The sequence below is a fragment of the Papaver somniferum genome, chromosome 2, assembly GCF_003573695.1.
Source record: "Papaver somniferum cultivar HN1 chromosome 2, ASM357369v1, whole genome shotgun sequence".
In the NCBI taxonomy this organism is placed as follows: domain Eukaryota; kingdom Viridiplantae; phylum Streptophyta; class Magnoliopsida; order Ranunculales; family Papaveraceae; genus Papaver; species Papaver somniferum.
This window is the reverse complement of record NC_039359.1, coordinates 175,324,834-175,345,707: the sequence shown is the minus strand read 5'-3', so window position 1 is coordinate 175,345,707 and position 20,874 is coordinate 175,324,834. Positions and strand designations below refer to the sequence as shown.

At 40.3% G+C, this 20,874-nt stretch overlaps 1 protein-coding gene across 3 annotated transcripts; it reads right to left on the bottom strand.

The window, feature by feature from the left end:
* Positions 1-15,386: 15,386 nt before the first annotated feature.
* On the bottom strand, positions 15,387-19,313 carry LOC113349830 (uncharacterized sugar kinase slr0537-like). 3 transcript variants are annotated; one of them, XM_026593868.1, is made up of 8 exons: positions 19,026-19,313; positions 18,116-18,379; positions 17,847-17,918; positions 17,657-17,695; positions 16,869-16,976; positions 16,692-16,789; positions 16,173-16,284; positions 15,387-15,960 (listed from the first exon to the last, which is right to left on the bottom strand). In XM_026593868.1, the coding sequence occupies exons 1-8, from the start codon at positions 19,212-19,214 to the stop codon at positions 15,712-15,714; spliced, it is 1,131 nt and encodes a 376-aa protein (XP_026449653.1). In that variant the 5' UTR covers positions 19,215-19,313; the 3' UTR covers positions 15,387-15,711. The 3 variants fall into 3 exon arrangements, with proteins under 3 accessions (XP_026449653.1, XP_026449654.1, XP_026449655.1); XM_026593869.1 differs by lacking the exon at positions 17,847-17,918; XM_026593870.1 differs by lacking the exons at positions 17,657-17,695; positions 17,847-17,918.
* Between the last annotated feature and the right edge of the window lie 1,561 nt (positions 19,314-20,874).

The following is a 20,874-nucleotide window of genomic DNA, read 5'->3' as shown; positions in this document are numbered from 1 at the left end:
TGACACTCACTGTTCCCTGACTACAAGAGAGAGACCCCCCTCTATATAAAAGAACGATTGGGCGGTTCTCCGTAAGATTGAGAGCAATAACGCCTTCAGGACGTCGGTGACACTCACTGTTCTCTGACTATGTAGAGAGACGTGTATAGACCCAGGCGGTTCTCCGTAAGATTGAGAGCAATAACGTCTTCAGGACGTCGGCAACACTCGCTGATTCACTGACTATACGCAAGAGATTAAATTCTACTGTGACATTCACCACTGAATTCCTAGAAGATAATCTATGTTATCTTATTACTCCTATTTCATGATCGAAATGGTAATAGATAAATGTGTTACTCCGATTTCATGATCGAATCCACGGCTGATCTCATAAAATGGTAATAGATATTACTCTGATTCCATGGTCGAACCCACGGCTGGTCTCATGAAATAGTAATATCACCACATATTTTATTACTCTGATTTCATGGTCGAATCCATAATCCCATGGAATGGTAATACCTATTTTATTATTCCGAAGTCATGGTCGAATCCACGGCTGATCCTGTGAATTGATAATAAAAAAGATACTCACTTTTATTACTCAGTTTTATGAATCATTCTCCACTGAATTTCATAAATTAGTGATAAATACTCAACAATCAGGCATCTGGACTACCACTGAGTAAGCCCCATAAAATAGTGCAAGTGTACTCGACAATGATGCACGAACGAGGACCCAAATGTACGAATGCGCATCCAAAATCTGGACAAATGAGGAATCCCGCACAAAAAGGAGAGAGAAAATAACAATATTAAAATAATGGAGAAGCACCCATGGGACGGGCACACCGGCCGTCCGTCCGTGTCATAGCCGTGGCCGGTCCCATGCTTCCTCCATTATTTTTCCTTATTTTTGTTGTTTTCATAAACTCGTGAAGTCTCCTCCATCTTAGCAAATTTCCTTGTTTGAGCAAAACTCATGATTTCTCCATATTTTGTGGTTTCCCAAATTTTGTGTAGTTTCACGAAAAATAATAATGAAAAATAGGGAAAGGTGTTGCGGGACCATGCAACTTGGCCGGCCAGCCATGCCCTAGCCGTGGCCGGTCCCACACCTTGCAATCCCTAATCTCTCATAAATTGTTACTTTTCTCATCTTGTGAAACTTCCCAAAAATCGTGGTTTCTTCATATTTTCTCAAATATTGCGCAAATCATGAAAAAGCCAAAAGTCAACATGGTCGCATGACCGACTTGTCTACTCACGAAAAATATATTAAAATATTATTATTTTAATAATCACAAAATATTGATCAAACGAGCATACTTGCTCATTCGAGCAAAATCGAGGATTTCAGTCAAAGATCGAACTCTTCTGAAAATCCGAAATATTGCTCAAACGCACATCAGAAAATACCGAAACTCTCATGACTGAAACACGAGCATTATGGAGAAACGGGCATGCTCCCTTGACTGACCAAGGGCGGCTCTAAGGATTGCAATAAGCCGGTCCCACACGTTTTCACACTTTTGACCTAATTTGCGCAATTGCTCATATTGGGTCCAAACTCTTCACAACAGACTCGGAGTTTGTGCAAATACCCATCAGCGGTCCCACGACCACCAAGGGACAGTATCATGCCATCCATCTTGGTCGGTCCCCCGCTTTTCTATAATTAGGTTTTATCACCTAATGCTCAATCGAGCACTATTTCAATAAATGATGAAACTGACATTTAATCGTCATTCCTTCACCAACCGGTCAACTCAAGACCCTGGCGTACGCTCACTTGAGCAATTGGGCATCACATGGACGTCCATAGTCCCATGTGGTTGCTCCCTCCTTCTCTCATGACCTATTTTCAGCGATTCATCAATTAATGGGCAATCGATCAAAAATTAGGGTCTCGAAAAAACGCTCCACGAATCATCATTCTGAGTAGGATTCAAACACTAATGAATTTATATTGATCCAACAATCATCATATGAATTAATTATACAATATTTGTTAGTCTACCAATATTTTAATTAATATTCTATTGGGTCACGGCATCCATAAATAATTTGCCGAATTGAGCAATACTTGCTCAGTCCACCAAAATTCAGTAAATTATCAGTAATTTGCTAAATTGAGAAATACATGCTCAATTGCTCGAATATTGATCCAACTATCAATATTCAGTAATTAACCAGTAATCCGTCGAATTGAGCAATACTTGCTCAATTGCTCGAATATTGATCCAACTATCAATATTCAGTAATTCGTCGAGCAATTCTTGCTCAGTTACTCGAATGTTCCACTGAGCAGTCATTCATGCTCAATTCAACAAACCTAGACTCATTATATAAATCAGTCAATGTAACTAATTAAATACACGTCTGTCTTGCAGACTCCACGATTCGTGAGACATCAATCACGTCACAAATAGGGGATGTCACTTAGGGTTTTGGTCTGGAGGCCTGCGGCACGTGGATACATCCACGGTGAGAATGTGAGTAACTCGTGCAAACGGTTGAAGGAGTTAGCAAAGTAGTGGGAGAATGATCGACCATGTCTCCGCACGACCTGGGACTAGTTTCACCACGATCTTCCACTTTCCCACTCTTTCATTCAAGAAACCGTCACACTTACATGGATCAGGGTGTTCATCATTCTTGTAATATAAATAAGTTTAAATCGAGGAAAACCGATTATCATCAGACATCATCGATCATCATTCATCAACAACTCGATAAAAACTTATTCACAGGACTCAACTTCAGTAGTTAACCATTATTGCAGAAACCTTCAACACATCACAATCCTTGATCATCACTGATCCCACACAATTCTCAGCTTCCCTCCTACAGATCAACCCATCTCCCTCTTTGCGACCGAATTAACTCTGGAACGGCCATTGACTTGGTTTAGGCCGGAGTCCTACATATTGATCTCTCGAATCTAAGCACTCCCTTTACAGTGCATCTGTGTGAGGTTGAGCAGTTTGTCCGGTTCGAGGAATCTACATCGCTCGGTGATTCCCTCATTCCCTAAAAAACCAGAAAAACGTTTTTCCCCATCCACAGATTGGCGACCACAGTGGGAGATTAATCTCTCGGTTGCAATCTCTCATTTTTACAAAATGGTTGGTCTTAGGTCTAACTTAACTACTTCGATTTCCAGTCAGAATCTTTCGAATGGAAATGTTCCTCCTTCCAACACTCCTTCCAATGGAACAGCCGACGCGGAAATCCCAACCTTGATCGAACTGGCACGAGTACAGGAGATTCATACAAGGAACATGAACCTGATGAAAGAGATGCTGAACAACATATTGAATTTTCTCGTCAGACTAACATCAGACTTGAGTGGCGCTCCTGTTCAAGAAAATCCGACGCTGATGGCTAATCCCTCGACCGATGATCATCCTCGAGCCAACAGCTTCACCATGTATGAAAAGCCGGTGGAACAAAAGGCACAAATTTGATCGAGAATCTATATGAACTGCTGCATTTCTCCAGAGATCAGCACACGGACACGTTTGCCGCACTCAACAAAATATCATCTGACGCGCGAATAGTTCCATTATCTCCGATGGTTGAAAAAATGTCCATGGTATCTGAACCTTCGATCAACAACATCACCTTCACTCAGGAAGACCGAATGGCGGAGGAAGGGGATAACCGAGCCCTGTTCGTAACTGCTTCCATTAAGGACTCCGAATTCAGGAGAGTTCTCATCGACACAGGTGCTTCCACGAATCTTATCACTATGAAGACTCTCAAGGAGGCCAAAGTTCCACAAAGCAAGATCGTTCATCATCCCATATTGATGACGGGTTTTGAAGGAAGCCAGAGTCACACATACGGGTATGTCTATGCAGATCTGAAAGTGGGTCCAATTCGATCCACTGTCAAGTTTCATGTGATCGAGAAAGACCATGACTATCACATGATACTCGGAAGACCATGGCTTCACGACAATAAGGTTGTTCCTTCAACGTACCACCAGTGTATGAAGGCTTTGTTCAGCAACAAAATTTTCCACATCCCAGCTTCCGTGTCTCCTTATGCTCCAGTTTATGATGCTGAGTTCCTGGAACCTCCAAAGAGTATCCCCAAACCTCCAAGAAAGATCTGCATCACTCCACTCCCAAGTCGTAAGTATACTGAGAAAACTGACAAAGCATCATCAATAGATGCTAAGTCCGTCAAGTCGTCTACCACACCACTCAAGAGTCGTCAGGGTCAAGGTACGACTCATAAAAATTCCAACTTTATTATTGATTATGATGCAGAAGGGAGAGTCATTTATCTCCGTTGTAAGGATTAGCAATTAACAGGGGAGGTCGATGAAAAGTCTCCCCACCCTAAAGAATCATGCCAGAGTGAGCAATCTCCCGATGAGGAAATTCGAGATGCACCACGATAGCTGCAAGATGGCAAAGATTCCACAACTAACGATCTTGAGACTATCAACATCGGAACATATGAGAACCCAAGTCCAATTTTAATCAGTTCTGCTCTCTCACCTAAGGAACGAGAAGGATTGATAGATCTATTGAAAGAGTACCAAGATACCTTCGCCTGGATGTACGAAGAGATGCCCGGCCTGGACGATAAATTAGTCACTCATCATCTGCACATCACTCTCGGTTCCAAACCTGTCAAAAAACCGCCCAGACAATTCAGACACGAGGTTGAGGAACAAATCAAGGTGGAAATCCAGAAACTATTAACAGCAGGATTCATAAAACCCATTCAACATCCAACGTGGCTGGCGAACATTGTCCTAGTCAAGAAGAAAATTGGCCAAATCCGATGTTGTGTGGATTTCAGGAACCTGAACAAGTGTTGCCTGAAGGATGACTTTCCATTGCCAAACATCGATATGCTCGTCGATGCAACCAGCGGTCATGACATGTTCTCGTTCATGGAGGGTTACAATGGATACAACGAAATCAAAATGTACGAGCATGACGCTAACAAGACCGCATTTCGGACTCCCATCAGAAACTTCCACTACACAGTGATGCCTTCCGGCCTGAAGAACGCAGGAGCCACTTATCAGCGATCCATGACCGCAATATTCCATGACATGATGCACAATCAAGTAGGGGACTATGTTGACGATGTGGTGGTGAACTCGAAGACTCGGGCATCCCACCTAGACATCCTAAGGCAAGTCTTCTAAATACGCATGGAATACAAACTAAAGAGGAATCCTCTAAAATGTGCTTTTGGTGTTTCTTCTGGAAAGTTTCTTGGATTCCTGGTTACTGCAGAAGGAATCAAGGTTGATCCAGACAAGACAAAAGTTATTACTACCATGCATCCTCCACGGACTATGAAGGAGCTCCAGAGTTTCATGGGCAAAGTCAATTATATCTGGCGTTTCATTCCTGGACTCGCTCAACTCATTGCTTCATTCACTCCTCTGTTGAAGAAAGGAGCAAATTTTGAATGGATAGCCGTTCAACAAGAAGCATTTCAGAAAATACAGCAAATATTACTATCACCTGCTGTCATGAAATCTCCAGTGCAAGGAAGACCGTTGATACTTTACACATCCTCCAGTGATGTCGCCATTAGAGCACTCCTCGCTCAAGAGGATGAAGAAGGTATCGAACGTCCGATCTATTACTTCAGTCTCACAATGAGGGATGCCCAACTACGATACCCAAAGTCTGAAAGGGTGTGTCTAGCATTGGTTCACGTAATTCATAGATTCATACATTATTCACTATCAAACAGAGTCGTTCTGGTGGCCAAAGCTGATCCCATAAAATTCTTACTGTCGAAACCTGCATTGATCGGGAGACCAGCAAAATGGCTACTTCAAATGTCAGAATTTGACATAGCGTGTGTCCCTACAAAAGCAATTAAAGGACAAGCAGTCGTAGACTTACCTTCTGCTTTCCCTGGGGAAGACATCACAATGTTGCATGAAGAAGTGCCCGGTGAATTTCCAGAAATTTCAGTCATTCAAGAAGAAACATGGCTACAATATTTTGATGGATATGCCACTCCGAGCAATGATACTGGTGGAATGGGCATTGTGCTAGTATCTCCATCCGGTGAATTCTTCTCACATTCATTCAAGATGGATTTTCACTGCACCGACAATTCAGCAGAATATGAAGCTTTTCTCCTAGGGTTATCTTTAGCCAAGAAAGCCGAAGCAAAATACTTATAAATCAGAGGAGACTCAAAGTTTCTGGTCAACCAAATGAATGGCGTATACACTATCAAAGAAATAACACTTGCTCCATTCAGGACCGAGGCGCAACGACTATTAACTCATTTCTCTGATGCAACAATTGTCCATACCGGCCGTACCAACAATAGACATACTGATTGTCTAACAACTCTAGCATCCAAACTACAATTTGAAGGATCCGAGAAATCCATCACTGTACAAAGGTGCTCTGTATCATCTACCTGGCTTACTCAAGTCGAAGATGCTCAATCGAGTGACTGGCGAGTGCCCATCATTCATGAATTGAGCAATTCTCTTATGGAAGGGAAAATCAGCCTCAAGGAGTTAAAAAACTTTTTTCTGCTACATGGAGCATTATACTAACGCAATCCTGATGGATCCCTGTCACGATGTCTTGGAGATGAGGAAGCAAGTGAAAAACTCAAACGCATACATGAGGAAATATATGGGCAAACCCTAGTGGTCACACTCTACAGGAGACTTCAGCGACTCGGGTACTACTGGCCCTCCATGGAATCTCAATCGAGGATGCTGCAAGGATCCTGTCCCAATTGTCAAACACCGCTTTATCATTTGGAGATTCTAACAATCCATCACACTGGGGACTTGAGGGAACGTTACATAAAGTATATTCGTGACAATAATCTTCCATCAGAGAAGAAGGGAGCAATCAAACTCATTCAGAGAGCCAAACATTTTGTCTACCTGGAAGGGATTTTGTATCACAACAGCGTTGGTGGGAATCTCCTGAGATGCTTGGCTGAACACGAAATTCCTACAATCTTGAAATAGATGCACGAAGGAGAACACCAAGGAAAGAAGAAATTATTTCTCCAAATTCATGAGAAATATTATTGGCCAACCATGGAAGATGATGCAGCCGCCTATGTTTGGATATGTCATCAATGCCAAGTTCACGGTAACCTCATTCACACTCCTTGTCTCCCATTAAATTACGTGAACAATCCATGGCCATTCTACATCTAGGGACTGGATATTATCAGGAAAATCAATCCACCATCTTCAAATCAACATGAATATATCATTACATCAACTGAGTATTTCACCAAGTGGGTTGAAGTTATTCCTCTCCGAAGCACCACTGGAGTCACAATTGCAGCTTTCATCAAAGAATATATCATATGCAGATTCGGTGTTCCTAAACACATTATCACAGATAATGGAACTCCCTTCTCCAACAAACATGTTACAGAATTGCTCGAGGAATACAAAATCAAACAGATTTTCTCCACACCATACTATCCCCAAGGAAACGGACAAGCGGAGAATATCAACAAAACCTTGATCTGGATTCTCAGTCGAACAGTTCATGACAATCCACGAACGTGGCATGAGGAATTACCCATGTCTTTATGGGCCTACCGTACCGCACTAAGGAGTTCAATTGGGACTTCACCATATTCTCTTGTCTATGGCGCTGATGCTATCCTCCCAAATGAGATCAAGATTCCCTCTGCAAGAATCGCGGCGGCCAGTGGAGTGCAATGGGATGAAGCCGAAGTATCTAACTCGAGGATTCCTGAGTTAGACATGCTTGAATCGAGAAGGACCAAGGTAGAAAAATATGTGGAAACCTACAAATAGAGAATTTCCAAGGCATACAATAAAATGGTAAGACCTCAAACATTTCAAGTAGGAGATTTGGTTTTGAAAACAACAAAACATATCTAGCTTGACATGTCAGCCCCCAAGTTCTCTCCTAAATGAGAAGGGCCTCATGTAGTTGTCAAGGAAGTATATAGCGGATATTACAAAATCTTAGCTGTTAATGGAGGAGTCGAAGGAAATATCACTAATGGCAAGTGGCTCAAGGCGTATCATGCTTGAACGATCCTCAAAGTATTAAATTTCTAAATGTAATTTCCATTTTCTCCAAAAGAGTATGCAGTATACTCATTCATTCAAAATTCCAAGTATTTTATGAATCTCACAAGAATCTTTCAATCATCTACTTTATTCAAAACAAAATCTCAAGCCTACATAAAAAAAAAAAAACTTCTCTCAAATGCTCACTCAGAGCAAACCATCCAACAGAGGACAATCTCTATAGAAAACCCTGTCAAGCTTCTTCTGGAAATTTTTGGTTTTCATTTTCAAATCCTGAACCGCCTTCTAACCTCTTGCCGACTCCAAGGCAAGTATCTTCTCCTCCTCCAATATGGTAGTGGTCGCAGAAATCGCATCAGCAGCAGCCGCCGCCTTGTGAATGTTGACCATCTCGAGCCTATGACGGAGCCAGCCTATGTTGAACTTCAGGGTTTCACAGTTTGAAATCATCTCGTCCCATTTGTGCAGCTCATGATTCTTGGCATCTCGCAGATGCATCCGGTTCATATCTTCAAGGATCGGTAACAACCCTGCAACTGTATCCAGGAGGGTTAGTAGAAAGCCTTTCCATACTTCGGTCGTAGAAATATGCCCGTACCTTCTCCAAATTTTGGTGTACAGGGGCGCGTGACACTTGAGAATGACGAATCCACCAACCACTTCATTATTCGGGCAATTATTGATCATGGGAGCCTCAAATGGAAGTCCAGTTGTTGGTTATTCGTGAGCGTGAATTCTATTCCTAGCCTCCACAGAATCAATAAAATCTTCGTCGACACGGTTGCTGCTATCGTCAACCACGACCAAGGATTTCCCATTCTTCCTCTTTCTAGCATCGACAACAACGCTAACATCAACCCGCGATGAAGCGAAGGAATATTTAATTTTATCAAACATCGAGCATGGTAAAACTCCAGTTGAGAAGTTATGAAATTACTTACAGATGCTCCAGCTTCAGCATGAGCCGACCTGTATCGTGCAGGAGCTTTAACAGTCCGTTTGGGTCTCAAAATACAAGAAGAATATTGATTCTTCTGATTATCCTGCAACAAATTATTTTCTTTTGATCAATCACCCTAATTGAGCGGAGATAAGAGAAAATGTGTAACTCACCGAAATGGACACTGTCGCAACACGTTCTGTGCGAGATTCATTTCTTGAAGAAACACTGCTTCCAGACATGGTGATAAGAGGTATGATTGTGATCAAAATTTCTTCTGATAGCATACAGATGCAAGAGATGATGGACTGTTTATATAAGAAACCCTAGGCCTTACAAGTCGAAACGTGAATATTTATCCCATAACGGGTAAACAAGTTTGTTGCGGTTTCTACTGAAACCCTAAATCCCGAATCAGAGGTATGATGAATAGGAGAAGCGTAACAATACTGGGGACTGACAGTTCGGGCATAGTCAACATTATGACTACGGATCAGTTGTCTAGCAGGCCACGTGTTTCCTACACAGCTCGTGTGATTGCGTTTCCGTGGGTAATTATTGTCTACGTAGACATTGGTCCATCGACTGGGGATATGAGGAAGGTTCAGAAAGCAGATGCTACAGGGAATTACAGTTCGAAAAAGAATCTCTAATGAAACATCTCTACAGCCAAGCTGCTCAAATAACTAGAAAGTATCTACTTCAACGAAAAATAAATAACCTCAAAGAGGTTCATGAACAATACTAATCATCAGATTCATCGGAGTCATCAAATTTGTCAGAATTATCAGATTCGTCATCATCATCTTTCGCGGAATCCTCTTCGAGTTCTTCGTCGGAATCACTATCAGGGCCATTGACGAAGTCTGGATGAATATCAGGATCGTTGTATAATGAGTCCTCGTACTCTTCTTCTTTACGCTCAGCTTCAAGGTCAGCTTTGACCAGTCTCTCGATCTCCCTGGTACGCCGGTCTGGCTTAATCTTGCGATCCTGCGGCACCCACACGGGTTTATCTTCCGAAGCATCAGAGTCAGAGGGTACACCATCGGCTCGAGATCGAAGTTTCTCCTCAGATGCTATCACTCTGCGCCGGACTCGGTCCCTTCTTCGTTGATGATCATCCAACCCATTATCCTCGGTTTTTATCTTCATGAGCTCATCATAAGTGACTCTCCGGTCATTAAAAGGCGTGCTAGGCTTCGTTCCCTTAGCATGATTCGTCTTATCTCGTGATTTGACTGCGGAAGCTTTGGAGTCTTCTTCAGAGGAGCTGGAAGAATAATAATAATCATAATCACTGCTGCTGCTGGAAGTCACCATCGTCTGGAACCAAATCAAAAGCACGGGATTACAACTATCCTAATATTGATTTCACAACGAAAATTGTAATCCTCAACTCTTTACCTATTTACTATTTCACGAACTTAGTGATAACAACGTAAAACTTTGAAAACTTGCTCGCTTCTTCAAAACCTGCAAGGACGAGCAAAATTTAAAGTCAAACACCTGAATTTACATGAAACCATGAATGATCCATATAACCTTCCATATGAGCATTCGCTGATTTTTACCTATACACACTATAAAATCACCAAACTCATGCGTACACTACGAGTTAACAAATTCACTGAATATTGTTTGCTTTCAACAATTGTTCATAAATCAACTTTTGATTTCGAAACAAAAAGGTGTCACGTAATTTAAAAAAAATAAAACAAATAATAATAAAATTTCGTGAGCTAATAACTCACGTGAAATTTTATAAAAAAAAAAATAAAAAAAACTTTTTTTGCTCACACGAGCATTCGTCTATAAAACGAAGGTTTTACTATTTTTGTGAAAGTCTACATGTTCCAAACAAAGTTTTTAAAGTTCACACATAAATTTTATCATGAACTACAGGTCTTTTCAAAATTTCCTCTAACTCTAAAGATTATTATTTACTGCTTCTACTACGAATGAACCTACGTTCCTAAAAGTATTTGTGAAAGTTCATGCTTTCAAAATAAATTTTGGTTTTCATGAATCCTCATAAAAAATATTTTCTCTACTGCGACTAGACCATGTCTATCCAATAATATATGTGTCTCTTTTATATTAGGGATTTTTGCTCGTTTCTTAAACTATTGAACGAACGTCATACGTATTTTCAAAAGAAACAAAATTTCATAAAACCTACGCATACATGCACACATGGAATTTTGTTTTGAAAAACTCATGGAAAATTCATGAAAACACACAGCAAAAAAAAAAAATCCGGACTTACCTGGTCGACGCCGGCTGGAATTTGGACGACGGTGGCTGGTGACGGTCGGCGGCGACTGAAGTCCGACGAGAATCTTCCTTCCCTGCTGCTACTCGCGTGAGAATGGTGAAGGGAAGGAAGTGGTGGGTCGATCAAAAATAAAAGAATTTGAGGGTTTCTTCCCTTTTATATCAATTTTATTTCCAAAACATAATAAAACATGGGTTTCCTTTTTTGGACTTGGGTCCATAAATCCTAAATTGACCAAAACTGGGATTTCCACCAACCAAATCAGCGATGCTTCACCTCTCCGTACTAACAGAATCACACTCAATTAATTATCAGAGTCCTCACTCACGCGTTTGCTCGTACATGACATCATTGGAGTAAATTGAGGATTCTGAAACTACCTTTGTAGATTCAACCATTGATCCCTCGTCGACTGCAAATCACCATTTAATGCTTACTGCGGAACACGACTGTTCCTCAGTAAGCAGGGGACTTAATGTAGATGGTAGATTTTCAACAAAGGGCAAAATCGTAAAATCATGATGCATGTTTCTGACACGGCTTTCAGACGAGCGGCAATTCATATTTTACGAAGCCACGGTGAATATGCCTTTCGAAAAGCCTCCACTAGCTGAGCGTACGATCCCTGGCATTACGTCGTGCCCTCTATGTAGAATAACATAATTGGGCGGTACTACGTAATATTGAGAGCAATAACGCCTTCAGGACGTCGGTGACACTTATTGTTCCCTGACTACATGAGAGAGACCCCCCTCTACATAGAAGAACGATTGGGCGGTTCTCCGTAAGATTGAGAGCAATAACGCATTCAGGACGTCGGTGACACTCACTATTCCCTGACTATGTAGAGAGACGTGTATAGACCCAGGCGGTTCTCCGTAAGATTGAGAGCAATAACGTCTTCAGGACGTCGGCAACACTCGTTGATTCACTGACTATACGCAAGAGATTAAATTCTACCGTGACATTCACCACTGAATTCCTAGAAGATAATCTATCTTATCTCATTACTCCTATTTTATGATCGAAATGGTAATAGATAAATGTATTACTCCGATTTCATGATCGAATCCACGGCTGATCTCATGAAATGGTAATATATATTACTCTGATTCCATGGCGAACCCACAGCTGGTCTCATGAAATGGTAATATCACCACTTATTTTAGTACTCCGGTTTCATGGTCGAATCCACGATCCCATGGAATGGTAATACCTATTTTATTATTCCGAATTCATGGTCGAATCCATGGCTGATCCTGTGAATTGATAATAAAAAAGTTACTCACTTTTATTACACAGTTTTATGAATCATTCTCCACTGAATCATAAATTAGTGATAAATACTCAACAATCGGGCATCTGGACTACCACTGAGTAAGCCCCATAAAATAGTGCAAGTGTACTCGACAATGATGCACGAACGAGCACCCAAATGCGCGAACACGCATGCAAAATATGTACATATGAGGAATCCCGCACAAAACAGGAGAGAGAAAATAACAATATTAAAATAATGGAGAAGAGCCCATGGGCCGGGACCACCGGCCGGCCGGCGATGCCCTAGCCGTGGCCGGTTCCATGCTTCCTCCATTATTTTTCCTTATTTTTGTTGTTTCCATAAACTCATGAAGACTCCTCCATCTCAGCAACTTTCCTTGTTTGAGAAAAACTCATGGTTTCTCCATATTTTGTGGTTTCCCCAATTTTGTGTAGTTTCACGACAAATAATAATGAAAAATAGGGAAAGGTGTTGCGGGACCGGGCCACTTAGCCGTCCGGCCATGCCCTAGCCATGGCCGGTCCCATAACTTGCAATCCCTAATCTTTCATAAATTGTTATTTTTCTCATCTTGTGAAACTTCCCGAAAATCGTGGTTTCTCCATATTTTCTCAAATATTGCGCAAATCATGAAAAAGCCAAAAGTCAACATGTTCGCATGACCGACTTGGCTACTCACGAAAAATATATTAAAATATTATTATTTTAATATTCACAAAATATTGATCAAACGAGCATACTTGCTCATTCGAGCAAAATCGAGGATTTCAGTCAAAGATCGAACTCTTTTGAAAATCCGAAATATTGCTCAAACGTAAATCAGAAAATTCCGAAACTCTCATGACTGAGACACGAGCATTATGGAGACACGGGAATGCTCCCTTGACCGGCCAAGGGCGTCTCTAAGGATTGCAATAAGCCGGTCCCACACGTTTTCACACTTTTGACCTAATCGGCGCAATTGCTCATATTGGGTCCAAACTCTTCACAACCAACTCAGAGTTTGTGCAAATACCCATCAGCGGTCCCACGACCACCAAGGGACGGTCTCATGCCATCCATCTTGGTCGATCCCCCACTTTTCTATAGTTCGGTTTTATCACCTAATGCTCAATCAAGCATTATTTCAATAAATGATGAAACTGACATTTAATAGTCATTCCTTCACCAACCGGTCAACTCAAGACCCTGGCGTACACTCACTTGAACAATTGGGCATCACATGGACGTCCATAGTCCCATGTGGTCGGTCCCTCCTTCGCTCATGACCTATTTTCAGCGATTCGTCAATTAATGAGCAATTGATCAAAAATTAGGGTTTCAAACAAACGTTCCACGAATCATCATTCTGAGCAGGAGTCAAACACTAATGAATTTATGTTGATCCAGCAATCATCATCTGGATTAATTATATAATATTTGGTAGTCTACCAATATTTTAATTAATATTTTATTGGGTCACGGCATCCATAAATAATCTCAGTCCACCAAAATTCAGTAAATTATCAGTAATTTGCTAAATTGAGCAATACTTGCTCAATTGCTCGAATATTGATCCAACTATCAATATTCAGTAATTTACCAGTAATCCGTCAAATTGAGCAATACTTGATCAATTGCTCGAATATTGATCCAACTATCAATATTCAGTAATTCGTCGAATTGAGCAATACTTGCTCAATTGTCCAACTATCAATATACCAGTAATTCGTCGAGCAATACTTGCTCAGTTACTCGAATGTTCCACTGAGCAGTCATTCATGCTCAATTCAACAAAACCTAGACTCATTGTCTAAATTAGTCAACGTGACTAATTAAATACACGTCTGTCATGCAGACTCCACGATTCGTGAGACATCAACCACGTCACAAATGGGGGATGTCACTTAGGGTTTTGGTCTGGCGGCCTACGACACGTGGATACATCCACGATGAGAATGTGAGTAAGTCGTGCAAACGGTTGAAGGAGTTAGCAAAGTAGTGGGAGAATGATCAACCATGTCTCCGCACGACCTGGGACTGGTTTCACCACGATCTTCCACTTTCCCACTCTTTCACTCAAGAAACCGTCACACTTACAAGGATCAGGGTGTTCATCATTCTTGCAATATAAATAAGTCTAAATCGAGGACAACCGATTATCATCAGACATCATCGATCATCATTCGTCAACAACTCGATAAAAACTTATTCACAGAACTCAACTTCAGCAGTTCACCATTATTGCAGAAACCTTCAACACATCCACAATCCTTGATCATCATTGATCCCACACAATTCTTAGCTTCCCTCCTACAGACCAACCCATCTCCCTCTTTGCGACCGAATTGACTCTGGAACGGCCATTGATTTGGTTTAGGCCGGAGTCCTACAGATTGATCTCTCGAATCTAAACACTCCCTTTGCAGTGCATCTGTGTGAGGTTGAGCAGTTTGGCCGGTTCAAGGAATCTCCATCGCACGGTGATTCCCTCATTCCCTAAAAAATCAGCAAACCGTTTTCCCCATCCACGCTCGTATAACCTAGAAATTTACTTAAGAGGTTTTATGGAAGCTGTTAATCCGTATATATACACTCATTTTCGAATTTTTTTCTTCCATATAACCTAGGAATTTACTTAATTTGATCATTTTGACTCGTTAGGAAGCTTTGCTTTAGGAGAAGATGATGACTCATATAACCTAGGAATTTACTTAATTTGATCATTTTGACACGAAAATCCTATTTATTAGCATTCTTGCACCGTTATTAAATGGCTTAAACATGGGACAGCTAATAAGAGCCCGAGCAACGCACGGGCCCAATACTAGTAAAATATAGGACAGATAAAAAAAGACAGAAGGAGTGCAAAAGATCCGAAGAGATTAACTAAATTGATTGATATGAGATCTGTGAGCAGAGTAGTTTTAATACGTTGCATACAGAGTTTTGGTTGATATGAGATCTGTGAGCAGAGTAGTTTCAATACGTTGCATACAGACTTTCAAGTTCAAGTTTTGAAGTTGGTAGAAACGTCTCAATTGGCTCAATGTTCAACAACCCATCCCCAAAATGCACCTTTACATTGATTAGCTGCCGATTACCCAAACTCTCTAATGTGGGCATGACTAACAAGAAAAGGAAGAGGAAAGCAAGAACACTCCTTTAACTGTTGATGGAATGCCTTGAAGTCATCTTTATTATTTGCAAATATCAGGAAGAGAAAGACCATTAATTTGCATTTCCTTGTACATCCATTGCCAGCTCTTGGGTCTCACCTCACCACCAAGAGAACGGATAACCGCCCCACCACTGCAGGACCCAACCCTACAACAGTCCTCAAGGGATAGTCCTTTTACCATTCCATATAAAAATCCTCCAGCAAACAGATCCCCAGCTCCAGTGGCATCTGTAACTGGTCCCTTTCCCATAGCCAGAACACGGACTACCTGAAACATTTGCAAAAACCATTACCAAGTGTCCTGGACATTGAAAGGCAGGTGAGTGAGAAGAAAGTGAAGGTTATGACAAACAGAAGACAATATATATCAAAGGTGCCATTTTGTTTTTAAAATAACACTATCCGAGACGCTTTAAAAAATCATAAGCAGGAAAACTGCTACAGCAGAAGGATATTATCGATGCAGTGGGTTTTGCTGACCTCCTTTCCATGCTTCGCTAGGCATCCATTAGGACCAAGTGTTACTACAGCTGTGTGGCAGTGTTTGCCCAGATAAGTTAAAGCTGCCTCAGGATCATCATTTGGTTCACCACTAAAGTCCATAGAGGAAAGCACAAACATTAGTGGACAAAATATTAATCATCCTCATCTTTGTTTGCCAAATATAAATTATCCACGTTTTTGTTTGCCAAATAAAACAAAGTACAGAAATAAGACTTTAGTTAAATAAATCAATTCATTCTGCATAACCAGCATGCACGAGATGGCCTATAGACCACCAGGTCACCCAGAGAGTGAAACATGTTACTGTAGTAAATTGATTTTTGCGACCAAGCCTGTGTCATCCTATCAATCAATATAAGTATAGGGTCATTCACGTTCCATGTGCTTAAGACATGTCCAGCGATCTTGGTATGGCTGGGCTCCTATGACATAAGATTAATTTTAAATTAAAAATACATTTGATATATTACTATACCATAATGGAGTCATAATCACCTCAACAACTCTTTAGCTTCGTCCTCATTGGCAAAACAGAGATCGACATCCCCTGACTCCAGTAACTCCAGAAGGGGGCCCCTGAAGTTTCGAACCATCTACAGAAATCTTCAGATTCGGTATCTATAGTAAACAAGATGTAAAAGTGTGACTGTTTTAGTCATTAAGAAACCATACCTCAAAACTCGCTAAATCTACTGAGACGGACACGCCTTCTTCTTTTGCGATCTTAATAGCCCTACGAGTCACCTCCAAATTGTGAAATGCGTACCTTAACACCAACCACTGTAAATCATACAAAAGTCCCCAGAAAATTTCAGAAAGAGGTTCTTCAAACGAGGACAAGTTGAAAAAATTTGCCGCCTTATACAACTAGGTTTTGTACAAACTGCAGTCATCAGACTTACTAAGTGGCTAGAGTAGATATTGTAGAATAAATGGTTGAGTACAGTATCATTAGCTCCTCAGATAATTTCAGAAAGAGGTTCTTCAAACGGGGACAAGTTGAAATAATTAGCGTCCCTATACAACTAGGTTTTCTACAAACTGCAGTCATCAGCCTTACTAAGTGCCTAGAGTAGATATTGTAGAATAAATGGTTGTGTACAGTATCATTCTCTGTACTGCATATGCACATATCTATGATCTATCCTTGGAAAAGGCTTTCCTAAAATCAAAGAAAAAGGAACCATGGAAATAGTAATAAGCATATCTTGTAAAGATAAAACTCAGGCATGAGATTTTGGTCAGCATTTCTAATGATGGCATCTCTTAGATGTGACCAACTAAGAGAATGGTGGATTTACGTGCCTAGCACGCTTGAGGTATTCTAACCCAAGTATAAAAACTAAAAATGTATGGAAATACAATAGAAATTTTAAGCTTGAAAAGGACAACGGACAGACATGGCTAAGTAAATCTAACAACCAGAACCAGAACCAGAACCAAAAAAAAAAAAAAAATACCTTGGAGCCTCTAATATCCTCTCTTTTCAAGTCATTTGGCTGAAAGAGAGATAAAGAAGAAAATGTCTGTAAGATGGAAACCATGTAAAAGGGTACACAAAAATCTCCCTTCTTGGCTATCCTCTTTGCATAAGCAGACCTAACTATATTGTTGAAAGGTGAAAACCTAAACTGAAAAAAGGCAACAAACCTGAAGCCTAACAGCATGTGAGAGGCAGGGCCGCATAGTACGATTGCCCACATCGTCAACCAAGCACACACACTGGTAAAAAGTTAATTAAGAAAGTGTCAACGTGTTTCAAAATTCATATATTCTCAGCTTTTTACTTAGCCCACAGTGACCACTATATTTGTTTTTCTTTTAAACCGTAAAAAGGGATTAGCTTTAGCTATTCAAGATTTGCTGGAACACACTTACAATATAATATAGGTAAACAACTCTCCATAACATGAAGTTACCTGCGCAGTGGGCCCTTTCATCATCCTTAGCCTTGAAAGATTTACGCCACTCGAGATCATGTTACTAACAAATAAGGAGCCTTGTTCATCGTCTCCACATGCTCCAATAATGCCAGATGTGATTCCAAATCCCACAGACAGACCCCTAATTGTATTAGCAACACTACCACCAGCCATCGTCCTTACAGGAGATGAATCCTCAAGAGATGGGAAGATGTGGGTCTTTACCTCGCTCAATATATGCTCCAGTTCTCCAATTCCAACCTAGCAAGGAACGACGATTTCATTTTAATTCCAAGAATATATGAAATGTTGTCCATCATCTATTGGGTTGACCAAAGAATGCTTCCAAATACTAAACTGAACAGGTTTGAGCCGATGGGTTTGTTGAGAGTTCCATTGAAATCTTTAAACCTTGTGGAGTTTGAATTGCCGAAAAATAATACAATGTTTTACAGACTGAAGACAACAACATGCTCCAATAACAGGGAGACCAGTAAAAGAAGTTAGACTTCTATTACTGATTCTAACCGAAGAATGTAACCAAAAAAAAAGTTCCACTTCCACATCTATAAAGAAACAAAAAAATATAATTGACAGAACAGACTCAAAAGAATCATGAACAGAACATGAAGTTTAATCTTAAAACTCAAAAACATGATACAAACATATTAAAGTTCTGGTCTTTCTGAATTTCCTCATGACTTAAAGACATTACTACAAACAGTTGAACCACTTTACAAATAAGGGCATTAAAAAGCATATTTTCATAAACCATTTAGTGAAGTACACCATCAAACACGAACTTATTATAACCAGAGTATGAACATGAAGACCATTAACAAATTAATTGAAGATCTAGGTAGTAATTGAAGCGGAAGGATTAAAAAAGAAACTGAAAAAAGATTACCATCTGAGAACCACCTCTCTCACCAGGGATTGCTCTAAGCAAGGACCAATCCACCCTTGCAACGTGATCAACAAGAGCAGAAGGTTGGAGTCCTAGAATGACTGGAGGAGGAAGAAGAAGAGTAGTAGTAGGAGTAGGAGTAAGCCCATCATCCTGGGAGAGGGAGCTTGTCAATACCTCTACCCCCATTACTAAAAACTTGTTTCTACTGCTCCTCTTAGATTTCAGAACAAGCTGAAGCTCCTTCTCTCTATTTCCTACTCCTTTCTGTATCTCCCAGGATGGATGTCTCCTATTTCCTATACTGAGTTTTTTCCGTTCTGAAAACCTAAGAACCAGTTCAATTTCAACCCCAGTTATCATCGCAGTGGGTCTGGAATGGCGTAACAGAATTCTGGATTCTCCTATGGCCCACGTACCCACTTGGTTTTTTTCTTTTTTTTCTTTTCCGTAAATCCAAATTGTATTACTAATAAATAGCCAAAATTACAACTAGTAAGTAAGAAAAGAGACAGAGAACCCCAAAAACTTACAAAATAATCAAATCTAAAATAAGATACATAAGATAATTCAATTGAAACAATAAGTTCAGGTCTTCCATCATAACTCAGACCTTTACCATCATTCAACCAACAACCTTTCTTGGCCATCGTGTCTGCAGGAAAATTTACTTCTCTATAAGTATGCACAGGACGAATTGTGTTATATCTATTACTCACTGAACCCATCTGTCTTAGAAACTAAGGAACATCATCAATATTACCCGAGAACGCCAAAACAGCACCCATAGAGGTACCCACTTGGATTTGTCAGGTTTTTGACATCTTTCTTTTGACATTTATTCCGTTTAATCAAATCCCTATGGAAAGTAGAAACTGAGTTAAACTCATCAAGACCAAGTCCAAAGATAATGCACGCCTCGAGGTGAATTATGGTTTCTCGACTGGTAATCTGCATGTTTGCTGCGGGTGCCTTTCCAATTGATTCGACGGTCATGATCGATTATGAATATTTTTTATTCTTATATGGAATGGTATCTGCCCTACTAATGTTGATATCGGCTTTTAACAATCATGAAAGTGGAGTCTCGTTCATTATAAGCGAAATCAGTTCAACTCGTACAGTTTGATAATACCTCACATTCGATCCAATTTACTAAATTGACCTTATTTAGTTAAGTATATGTGGATATCATTATTTACATAAGTAAGTATTTAGGGGCCGTTTTCTTTACCAGGTAACTGAAAAAGCGGGGATCTAATAAGCACGCCCAATATTTCGTTCAGTAATCTAAATGGACTAACTCCAATATAATTCCAAGAGAATCAACTAGACAGTTAGACTCAATCAAGGAAAAACATCCAAGAGTTATATCTCAATTTCTCAGCACAACCTGCAATTGAACATATAGAAATATGTGAGCCTGATTGGTATGAAAAATAACTTGAACGGTATCAAAAACCAATGTTCAAGTGTCAATCAATTTCAATTAACAACCAAATGTCGGATTTACCAATTGATTGAACTACGCACAACATGTGATATTTCAATTATATAAACAAATATAATGTGAAAAATAAATAACACAAACACCAGAAGTTTTGTTAACGAGGAAACCGCAAATGCAGAAATACCCTGGGACCTAGTCCAGTTTTGAACACCACACTGTATTAAGCCGCTACAGGCACTATCCTATTACAAGTTAACTTCAGACTGGAATGTAGTTGAGCCCTAACCAAGTCTCACACTGATTAAGGTACAACCGCGTTCGTCACGCCTCTGAATCTCAGCAGGACTCTACGCACTTGATTCCATTAGCTGATCTCACCCACAACTAAGAGTTACTACA

Coding starts and splice junctions, on each gene's coding strand:
- LOC113349830 (XM_026593868.1), bottom strand. CDS start 19,214: ATGGGGGTAGAGGTATTGACAAGCTCCCTCTCCCAGGATGATGGGCTT. Junction 18,380..19,025: donor AGAGAGGTGGTTCTCAGATG/GTAATCTTTTTT, acceptor GTTCCTTGCTAG/GTTGGAATTGGAGAACTGGA. Junction 16,790..16,868: donor TAGATTTAGCGAGTTTTGAG/GTATGGTTTCTT, acceptor AGATTTCTGTAG/ATGGTTCGAAACTTCAGGGG.